Genomic DNA, 11495 nt, shown 5'->3' with positions numbered 1-11495 from the left:
AAAACAAAAAACCCAGCCCCTGAAATTCTGACGCATGAAAGCCTTTTGGTCCCGCTTGGTGGCACCAACCGGGACAAAACCCTGCCTGGACAAGCGGCAGCGGCCACGTGGAGCCCCCATCTGTCCCGGTTCCTGGGCAAACCGGGACTAAAGGGACATGGCTTTAGTGACGACCCTTTAGTCCCGGTTCGGGAACCGGGACAAATGGCCCCCACGAACCGGTTCGAATGGCCCTTTTTCTACTAGTGAATGAATGCAAAAAAATAATGATTTTTTCCTTGTGTATCTTGCTAGATATACTATTACTTTTTTTTATTAATTAAATCTAGGAATAAATGATGATGCTAGCATATACCACTCCCCTTCTCAAGCTTCAATAGCATCTAAAAGAGAAACCCTTATAAAGAACATTCAACACTCCTTTACTAATGTGGTGGGACTAAACTTCTCACCAAGCCGTGACACCCCACAAGGAAACATTGTTTATATGGGCCCAAGGCCCATCTAAAATTCAACATATCTAGCATGCATGTGGGAAGCAGTTAGCCAAGTACTTTCAATCGTTAGAACACGGCCGCCATGTTTGGATGGGCAACCCGACGATTCTTTTTCTATTGCTCTGTGATCTTTGAGCAATAAAGACTTGGCTTCCCTCATAAAAAAACTAGCTAACAACAGTAGCGTATCTTTTATTTATTTTCTCCAGCCTCTTGGTTGTGTGCCTTGATTTTTTTCTTCTGAAGACAGTGTGTGCCTTGATTATGCACCCATGTCCTCTCATGCATATTGTCGGGTTACCTTTGGCCAATAGACATGGCGCAAAAGTGGAACAAGAACTGGATTAAGTAGAACGAAAAATGCACTAGGTATATTATAGGGGTCAGTTATATGTCACTCGCCCAAAAGTTTATTTTAGTTAAGTCAATTTTCTAGGGATCTAGGCCATTAGATAAAAATCCAATGGCTGTCCTTTTTTCTTCTTCCTTCAACTTTCTTTCTCTCCAACCGTTCCCCCTTTCATAAAATTGACTTACTCAAATTGCAAATTCAATCAAATTAATTGGGCCCCAAGCAGTCGATGTGATTTGCCGTATTTGCTCCCCACTTAAGTGAATTCAAAATGGTTGCAACATAGGTTTGAAATTTTTATGGTCAAATCCTGAACTTGTATTCCTTTTTTAACTACAATTGGAAGTGTTCTTTCTGTTTAACTAAACTTGGAAGCATTTACCAGTTTTAGAACACAAAATCAGAGTATTATACCCTTTTCCCTGTAGAATGGTACTTCCTAAAACCCTAGATACTTCGGTCCGTGCCTGGGCCATGTATAGAATACTTCGCTCAGATTCAACTAACGGACCAACACAACTATCCTTATTCAGCCCCAAAAGGCCCAGCTTTGTTGTCGTTTGCGCCCTCGGCGACGGTGATGCGACGTCAAGTTCATTCATATAAAGCCACTAGTAGATGAAAATCATAGTTAACTTAATATAGCTCATCCATCAATTAATTGGGAAGGAGTCTACTAGCTTTCATTTGCGTAGCAGGATCAACATTAGACCCCACTTGTTGGAGCAGTATTAGTTGGAGCACAGTATATCTGCAACTATTGCCCACTGAGAAGCACTACAATGACAGATAAAAAGTTCACGCACGCAAGCACAAGCACAAGGTTGCTCGTGGTCGGCGAGATGGTCAGCCGTTTCCTTCGATCTGCAACCGGGATGGCCTTGGTGAAGATCTCCTTTGCCACGGTGACATCGCGCCTGACACTGAAACGATCGTCCTTGAGGTAAACAGATCCCTCAAGCTCGCTCCTCTTAATGAGATCATAGCCCGTCGCAAGGCACTGTAACGATTGACTGCCGGAGAAGCTGCACAGCGGGCTGGTCTTGCTGTAGGAAGGCACAGGGTTCCCATCTTTGTCCAGCAAGCTAATCGTGAACTTCGCCTTTACCTCATCGAGATCATCGGCCTGATCACAATGCAGCATGACGGAGATCCAGTCGGAGTCGTTCGAGTCGAGGCTGTCGGGGTAGTAGAGCAGACGCCAACGATGACCTCCGACGGCGAACGCCTCGGAGGCGATGTACTTGCCGTTGCCGAGCCCCTTGGTGAGGGAGTAGCCGTCAATGCGGAGGATGTGCGACCCGGACACTGACGGGGCGACGATGGCCGACGCGGACAGCGATGGTTCGCCGCCGACGACGGACATGGCGGGCCTGAAGAAGCAGAAGAGAACTAGTGCTGTGATGGGTATCATGCTAGCCGGTGGACATGGAGAATGGCAGAAGAGATGGAACTGGTGACGTTCTTATGTAGAGTAGTACTGTGATGTTCGCATTACTCCGGCGCGTCACGCGAGCAGTCGGGCGGCTCGTCGAGGAGACGCGCGGACTCGGATAGCTGTGTTGACTGCGCGTGCATGCGTAGAACAGGAATCGGCGCCGTGTTTAACTACCTCGGTCGTGGAGATCGAATCGGAATCCCCTGCGGCTCCGATTTGATAAAAAGTGTGAAACAAGTTTTGGTTCGTCACAGCAAACCGATCTGGCTTCGCTAAAGATATTTTTTGCTATGGAGAAATTTATTCCTATGATTTTGTTTGGGTAATAAGAAAATTACCTCTACTTGATCTGGTCGATTGTGGATTCTAATTAGCAAATGACTGATCCATAGACTAGACAAAGCACGTTAGATCGAACAAAAGCCATGATAAAACCTAAAGTTACATCAAATTGTTCGCATGCGTCGAATCTACATCCACCCCTTGCAGCTCGACTTTTCTGCATACTTTCCGTGAAAAAACTATCAGCCCTTCCCTAGAAGGGTCGTGCCGTGCTGGCCCGAAGGATAACTATGCAGAACGAAGGCCTGGCCATGAGGATCGTTCTGTCACGCCAGTTATAACGGCTGCCTCGCATTGCTTCTCAGCCTTCTCGGAATTTGGTTTTTAAAAAAATATTAGAAATGTCTTTTTAAAAAGGAAATCTACTATATAGAAAACCTAAGAAAAAGCTAGTTACAAATCGGACGGACCGCATGTTTAGGCCGGGACAGGCCGTGTCAACACGCAATTAAAAAGGTCGTGTCGTACCCGACCGTGTTCCATGGTGAGCCAAAGGCCAACCTTGCGCTTTTTATCGTGTGTCGTGCACACAGGCTGGCCCGCATGACACGACCTGTATTGCCAGATTTTTCTAGCATACAACTCAACTGTAAATGGGTTGTCTAGTTTAGCCATACCCAACAGATTTCTCCTCGGTGACTATATCTCGTTAAGCATCTACAGTCCTGGGCTGGCCCAGTTGCGTGCCTTTAAAGAAATGGAGAAAATAAAAGGGAGAACTCTGGGTCTCCGGCATGCTAGGCAGCGCCGCCAGCCAGTGAGTTTGTGTGGGGTTTGTGGAAAATAGTAGGGCGCTACCTACTTAAGGGAAAAAAGTACAGGTTTTTAATTGGGGTTTCCAGTTTTTTTCACTTGTTTTTCTTCGTTCATTTCTCCATTTTCACTGGTTTTTTATTTTTTTTTCCTTTCCTTTTTTGTGTTTCTTTATTTCTTTTCACAGTTCTCATTGCTTTTTTATTTTCTTTATTGTTTCTTATTTTGCTTCGGTTTTCTTTGTTTGTTTCTTAGTTTTCAATGATTTTTTCTTTTTCTTTATTTTTTATTGGTTTTTTTTTCTTTCTCATTTTTCATCTATTTTTTGCCATGATTTTTTATTTTTTTGTACATATTTTTTGTATATATCTAAACATTTTTTAATACATGTTTAACATTTTTCAAATAAAAGTTTAACACTTTTTAAAACATGATCAACATTGTTTCTATACACATTTCTTTAACATTTTTCAAATCCTTGATCAACATTTTCAAATACAAGATTTTTAATACATAGTCAACATTTTTTCTATTCATTTTTAACATATCTTTTAAATGCTTGAAGCCTAATTGGTCACCTCCCCCGAGCGGCGTTGCAAAGCAAAATGTCGACGACTCGTATTTATAGGCGAACGGAATGGTAGGCGCTGGTATGATCCTGCGAGATCACACTGGTACGGTTATATATGCGGCATGCAGATGGCTCCTGAACTGCCCGGGTGCGTAGGTAGAGCTAGCGGCATGCGAGGAGGGTCTGAAGCTGGCGCTACACTGGACTAACCCGTCAGTCTAGGTGGAGACAGATTGCTCCTTGAGTCAGGTTCAAGTGAACGATCAAGGAACATGTTTCAAGTGGCGCCCATCTCAAAGATGTCAAAAGAAAGATCAGTGCAGTTCGTAAAAATTACTCCTCCGTCTAGGTGTGTAAGTCATCTTACGTTGCGCACCGTGATCAAGGTGGAGGGGAAAACGAGAGAACTTAATGTGTTTTTGCTAATTAATAACAATGCATGCAACGAACTGACCAATGCATGTCGTGTTTGGTAATTTCAAATCATTTAAAGCATGCATGACCCACATCTCTTATTGGTTGATATGTTATGAAACAAGAAACGAGATGAGAGTTAATGTACCGCACCTAAGTGTTTTGGGATTATTTGGTTTCGTAAGATGACTTACACACCTAGACGGAGGGAGTAGTAGATGATAGGATAAGGCTGTGCATGCTATGGCAGCTATGGGTCGTAGTCAACATCGTAACTTGTCTGTTAGCTAACTTCCCTCAGGAGATTAGCATTGTCCTGATTAAATGAAATAAAATGCTTTCCCCTGCCAAAAAAACATTTTTTAAATAAAATATTAACATTTTTAACACTAGTTCAATAATATTTTTTCTATACACATCTAACATTTTCCAAATACTTGTTCAACATTTCTTTCAAATGCTTGATTAACATTTTATATACATGGGGAAAAATTTCACCATTTTTTTAATACATGGTCAAAAACATTTCTATACACATTTAGCATTTTAAAAATGTTTTATTAACATTTTATAAATACTTGTTCAACATGTTTAAAATGCTTGATTAATATTCTCATATACATAAGCTTTTTTTCTTCTTTTTTTAATACATGGTCAACATTTTTTATACACATTTAACTTTTTCAAATGCTTGATTTAAAATTTTCAAATACTTATTCCAAAAAAATTCAAATTCTTGATTAGCATTTTTTAATACATGATCAAATTTTTTCATACACATTGTCTTTTGTATACATGATAAACATTTTCTCTATACACATTTAACATTTTTCAAATGCTTGGTCAACATTTTCAAATATTTTTTGTGGAGTGTGTTTGTAATATACAATTTTAAAGTATAAACTAAAATAAAAAAATTAAAGCAAAAAACAAACAGAAAATTAAAAAACACAGAAAAAAACGAGGCTCTTGAAGCGAGACATGGGGGCAGCCAGATTTCTCCGCTGCCGTTTTGAAAAACAAAAGCCACACCGACAGTTTAAAAAAAAAACAGATCTTGACGGCGACTCCCGCCGCCGTCGCTCCACTCCTTCCTCCGCTGCCGCTCGACTCCCGCCGCCGCAGCTCAAAATCCCTCCTCCGACGCCACTCTACAAGCCAGCGCAGCGCTCGACTTCCGCCGCTGCGGCTTGATTCCAACCGCACGCAGCCTCCGGGGACTTCTCCGCCAATATCGCGCCGCCGCCGCCGCCGCCGCCAGGTACTCCCCCCTGCTCCTCTCTCCTTGTGCTTAACTGGAAAAATCGTAATATTTCCGTGAACTTCTAGGAGTAGGATGGTAATGTAAGCTTGTTGGCCGTTTCGACCCGGGACGGCGTCGCCACCATGGGCATCGCCTGGGCCTGGGCAGCATTTGCATACGGCACACCCAGTGGACTTGTATATGCAGAGAGATTAGAAATAGAAGGTCTTCTGCTTGTATTTTACAGATATGTTTATCCATTTGGATTAGGTCTGAACTTTAGGGATTAGGAGATGACCGAGGCAGTAAATTTGTACTTGTAGTCTTGGTTTTTAGCTATGAACTTCAGCTATCTTCAGTTTTACTGCTATCTGAGTAGGCCAGCAAATTTTTTGCTCAGTGATTGTTGAGGTCTACTGTACTTAGAACTTGCACTCGAGGGTTGGTTTGTTTATTGGTGCTAGGTAATATTGATGCACCATTTCTCCTGTGCCAGTCGCGATGGATCGGGGTGGCCAGAAAGAAGCACATGAAGAAGCTCCGGCCAACATCGAGGACCGGGAGGAGGAGCATGGAACTGGCGAGGTCTGAGACGAGTACAAGGACAATGGAAAGTTCGAGAAGAAGCAGCAAGCTGCTACCGTGGGTCAGGGGGAGCACCAGGGTGCCGGCGAGCTCCATGTGTATCCTCCATGGTCCAAAAAAGGATATGGAAAGGGAAAGAGCACCGGCGAGCTCCGGGAGGGGCACCAAGTAGCCGACGAGGCCGTCATGAAACCGCAGAGGTCCAACAACAAAAAGAGAAAGAAGGTAAAACAATGTTTCGTTACACATGTGCTGAAAATGTTTGTAGCAGTTTGTAGTTGCAGCCTTATACTGAAACTTGACATTATACCTTACTATAATGTTTATGAGATTAGGTTTTGTCTATTTTAGTTTGGCCTACCCATTCCCGTTGGAGAGTTACATTTCGTTTTACTTCTCTCTCAGGCAACTGCAGAAATGTGCGCTAATCCACCTGCACCAACACTTGGAACTTTGGCGGTTGACAAGGCACCACCACTATCCAAGAAGAAAAAGTTGAATAAAAACCTTCACGGCCTCTCCAAGCCACCTGCACCAAATTTACACTCGAAGAGTAAACCGTCTATTCAGGCAAACGGTAAGGTGATGTCGAGTGATTCGCGTCTGTGCAAACAGCGGGGATCTGTCAACATGCGCAGGAAGCCTAAGGCGAGGCGTCTGAAACTGAATTTTGATGGCTCGTCCAAGCACGACGAGTCCAGGCGTGCCAGCATCGGGGCATTCGGCGGCGTGTTCCGCGATCACAAAGGCAAGTTTTTCCTGGGCTACGGGGGGCGGATCGTCAAGGCCACGAGCTCCGTTGCTGAGCTGGTCGCGCTCAGGCGTGGACTCGAACTGGCTCTGGAGAACGGGCGGCTTGGCATCTCCATCGAGGGCGACTTCGAGACTGCCGCCGATGCCATCGCGAGCCGTGCGTGTGTCCGGGCGAAGGAGGACATGAAGCAGTTCACGGCGATCACCAAGATGCTCCCGCCGCTCGGCAAGGTGACCGTGACGCACGTGGGCCGGGATGGCAACAAGGTGGCGGACTGCTTTGCCAAGCTCGGCCACAAGGCGGCGGCGCAGCGGGTGTGGCGTGACGTTCCGCCGGATGAGGTGCTCGTGCACCTCAAGCAAGATATAAGTCCAAGGCGAAAAGAAAAAGAAAAAGAAATAGCGGCGCGGCTGCGCATGGGTTCTACGGAACAAATGGTAGAGGAAGCCGCTCGGTGTTCCAGTTTGCTGTGCGTGCTCTACTTATTTTGCTCTGAAATTCTCAATTACTCTACAATTTGAGGCCAGCTCACCACCTGAAAATCAATCGAAATCTTGTAGGGGTCGATTTGAAAACTAATGGAGGGATGCTAACTAGTAGCATATTAGTACAGTACAGCAGTACCACTACTATATTTCAGAATTGCCTGCAGTCGTAATGACAGTTACAGACTTGCAGAACTATAATGAACTGAAGCAAACGACAGTTCAACTGAAACTACATTTACATTCATCCAGGTATTTCAAAATAAAAATTACACAACATGTAAACCTGGTTGCATTTTTATTCAGCCGAAAGCTAAAACTTTAAACTATACACAGCACGTAAGTAAATTCACTGCCCCATGAGAAAGCATGCTCATATCCTCTTCAGCCTAATTTGAGCACCGTGCTGTGGCTGCAGGATTAACACGGTGTACGGTGCGTGGATGTAGGACGGCGAGAGCTCGAACGAGAAGCGCTGGAGGATGGTGCTCAGAGCCATCTTTGCTTCCAGCAACGCAAAGTTCTGACCGATGCAGATCCGAGGACCCCCTCCAAACGGGAAGAACGCCGCCGGATGCTTCGCTGCATTTGAGATGCCATCAGCAAACCTCTGTGGATTGAATTCGCTTGCGTCTTTTCCCCAGATATCAGGATCATGGTGGATAAAGATAAGGGGCAACATAAGGTTCACTCCTGCCGGATATCTGATGCCACCAAGCTCCATTGCCTTGTAAGTTCTTCTCGCAAGGAAGATTGCTGGTGGGTACAATCTAAGAACCTCATACAAAATCATTGTTACCTGCAAAACAATACACAATATCAAGAACATTACTCCAACAATTCTAGACTTAAAACATCACATCATTCTGAAAAAAACTCCTTCCAATTCCTGAGTATATATGTTTTCACTCAGATTCATATGCAGTACAATTTATAATCGTAGGGAACCTAATAGATTGCACAAGGCATAAACTTTGCACTTACAATCTTCAGGCGACTCAAGTTCTCAAAATCTGGTCTGGTTCTTCCAAACTGATGCAAAACTTCTTCTCTTGCCTGCTCTTGCCACTCTGGGTGCATGCTTAGCACAATTAGTGTCCATGTGAGCAAGACTGATGTTGTCTCCATACCTGCAAAGTAAAATAGCTTGCATTCCTCAATTATATCTTCAATACTCATTCCAAGATTTGCCTTCCCATTTGCTTGTTGCATATTAGACTCCAACAGCAATCCTAGCAAATCATCGCTGCTAGCTTCATTGTTTTTAATAGCTCTTTCTTTTTTCCCAATAATGCCTCGTAGAATCATGCAGATTTCACGATCAATTGCTCTCATCCTTCTGTTGTTTTTTGTTGGTAAGAACCTGCAAATGGTCTGACATGTCAGCATATGAAAGAAAATCTTGATTGCTGCTGTTTAAGTTTACCATCGAAAAGACAAAAGTTTCTTTGATCAGCCTACTATTTTCTTCAATAAACTCTCTCATTTAAAGAAAAGAAGTCTGGTATTTTCCTTTCAAAATCCATTTGATCACCTCTCAGCGGAGATAAACTGCATGTATGCAGTGCACTACTCCATTTGCTTGAAATGATATCAGCTTGTGTAAGAAAACAACTTACCAATAGCCTGGGATGAAAAGTGTCTGAAAAGCCTGTATTAGTCGTTCACATAACTCCCCTTGCAGCTGGAATATTTTCATTCCCTCCTGATAATTGCTACCAAATGCTGTTCTCGAGATGACATCGCCAGTTAGATTCTGGAACTCAGGAAACACATCGATCTCACATAATCCTCCAGTGGGCATGGAATTCTCCCATCTTGTAATCATTTCTTCGCAACAGGTAGAAAATACAGGCAGCATCCTCTGCAAATAAACATTACTTATCAGTCTATACAAAGAGTTATGTTTTCTTTTGTTCTGCATATTAGTTCATTTTAATTGATGAAAATACAAAGAGTGCATTATCCTACATCCCCCATGCTGCTGTGATTGAAAATAAAGATAATAATGCAAGCCACCAGAAAATTTCATTGAACAAGTACCTTTATCTTCTCATGGTGAAAGGCAGGATTGAGGATTCTTCGGTGCTTTGCCCATTTGTCGCCTTCATGATTTGCAAGCCCGTCGGCTAGCAGCTTCCCGAAACGGCTACTCTTTTGTTTCCCGTAGTGTCCAAACTTGTTGGACAGAATTTCTCTCACCAATTCCGGGTCAGGAATCGTCACCCTCGGCGTTGGGCCAAACCAAGTGAAGGACATCTTCCCTGCATTTTTGTACATGGATGTTTTGTTACATGATAATCAAAGTTCATGTTGTTTTTAGTCTCCTGTCGGCGAGATACATGCCCACTAATATCCCACACATATAACTTTTGTCTTCTATAACGAACATGCTGTGTATCAGAGGTTCAGAGCACATCACTAGATGAATGGACAAACCACAGAGCCTCAAAAGATGTTCAGACAATTGTGAACTATTTTTTTTTTGCATGGTAATACGTGTCTCATTCATATCATAAAGAACAAAGTACAAGTCACGTAAGAACCGACATGACAAAACTGAAAAGATAGCAGAACATCTCTGAGCTTGACACTAACGCCCGTCACCTGCCTCCGGCACCACCACAGCAGGCACCGAAAAAAAGAATGACGGATCACCTCCTCACCCGAGCTCGACGCTGCTCCATCGCTGATATGCAGCTTTGCGGACCTCCAAGGTGGCCCACCAAAAGTGAAGCCATTGCCGTTGAACGAATCAGACCGGGGCAACACCCCGGACACGCCATCGAACTCCAGATCTGGCACCCCACCACGACTAAGACGCCGAAGGAGGAAACCGTACCTGCCATCCACGAACCACAAACCCAGCACACGTTCCGTCTTCCAGATGTCGTCGATGCAGACCACAATCTGCATCCGCTCCTGGACTACCTCCCAAGCTCCACGCCGACGCTGGAGCAAACATCGTCGCAACGACGAAGCCCGAGGACACAGGTCCACCACGAGGATGCCGCCGCCGCCACGCCATCCTTGCTTGAACAAACTGATTTCCAGATCCATCCCCAACCATAGGATCGATGGCCTCGTCAGGAAAGGATCCGAAGAATATTTATTCAGCGTCGTCATCGTCGCCGCCGAAGCAAAGACGATGAACAACCTAAAAACTTAGACTACGGATGAGTAAAAACAATCAAAACGCGTGGATCCGGCGACCCCCCTCACCACCGACGACCGAAGTCGCCAGCGGAGGGGAGCCGCCGGAGAACGGCGTTGGAAGATCGGCCCCTGGCGGCGGCTAGGCTTGCAGCCGCCAGGTACGAGAGCATAGCTTTGATGCGTTGCACTTTGTAACTCCTCCCGTGAGATGTACAATTGTGAACTGTTAATCTCCAACAAAAAACACATGCTCGGAGACACAAACACGGCCTGTTCTGACGTGACAAACTTGTGAATTTCGCGATGGAAGAACTTACCGTGCTCCTTGATGACGTTGCAGGACATGGGCTGCACGCGAGGGGTGATGTCGTGGGAGCCGCGCGGCATGGGCTGCAACCGGGCCTCCCTGCTGAGCCGGGCGTTCTCCGGCACGTCGCCGGTGAAGAGGCGGTACCGGGTACCCCGGAGGCCCTGGGCCCGCAGAGCCCGGCCCAGCCGCCGCGGCGTCCACCATGCCCACTCCAGGATCCAGGCGGCCAACCACAGCAGCGCCACGGCCGCCACCGCGCCGGCGATGCTCCACGGAGAGGCATCCCCCAGCAGCATCTGGAGACCTCGGGTTGGCATCAGTGCGGTGGAGGAGAGGAAAACCAGGCGCAGCGCAGCGGCCGGTCGCGTCCATGTGTGGACAGTGGCTGGAGTTAAGTACGGGCCGGTTGGCTTGACGCGTAGGTATGCTAGTGGATTATTATCCTTCTTCTAGAAGCCAGAACCGAGTGGCCTGGTGATCACGGTCACGGAGAACTTCGAGGCACAGGATTTCCTTGCGTGACCGCGTGTCGCCGTTGCATGCTCAGATTTCCTTGGCCGCATGCACCGGCGGGGCCCGCCATGAAGCAATGAGC

At 45.6% G+C, this 11495-nt stretch overlaps 2 protein-coding genes across 2 annotated transcripts; one reads left to right on the top strand and one right to left on the bottom strand.

Moving 5' to 3' along the window:
• The first annotated feature begins 6111 nt into the window (after positions 1 to 6111).
• LOC119339243 lies at positions 6112 to 7470 on the top strand. The gene is made up of 2 exons (XM_037611371.1): positions 6112 to 6195; positions 6601 to 7470. The coding sequence occupies exons 1-2, from the start codon at positions 6112 to 6114 to the stop codon at positions 7468 to 7470; spliced, it is 954 nt and encodes a 317-aa protein (XP_037467268.1).
• Positions 7471 to 7506: 36 nt separating this feature from the next.
• Positions 7507 to 11263, bottom strand: LOC119337299 (cytochrome P450 72A15-like). The gene is made up of 5 exons (XM_037609410.1): positions 10908 to 11263; positions 9478 to 9698; positions 9054 to 9298; positions 8419 to 8797; positions 7507 to 8233 (listed from the first exon to the last, which is right to left on the bottom strand). The coding sequence occupies exons 1-5, from the start codon at positions 11215 to 11217 to the stop codon at positions 7808 to 7810; spliced, it is 1581 nt and encodes a 526-aa protein (XP_037465307.1). The 5' UTR covers positions 11218 to 11263; the 3' UTR covers positions 7507 to 7807.
• Between the last annotated feature and the right edge of the window lie 232 nt (positions 11264 to 11495).

This window comes from Triticum dicoccoides, chromosome 7B (assembly GCF_002162155.2).
Source record: "Triticum dicoccoides isolate Atlit2015 ecotype Zavitan chromosome 7B, WEW_v2.0, whole genome shotgun sequence".
Lineage (NCBI taxonomy): Eukaryota > Viridiplantae > Streptophyta > Magnoliopsida > Poales > Poaceae > Triticum > Triticum dicoccoides.
The sequence above is the reverse complement of the archived record's forward strand: the minus strand, read 5'-3'. Positions and strand labels throughout refer to the sequence as shown.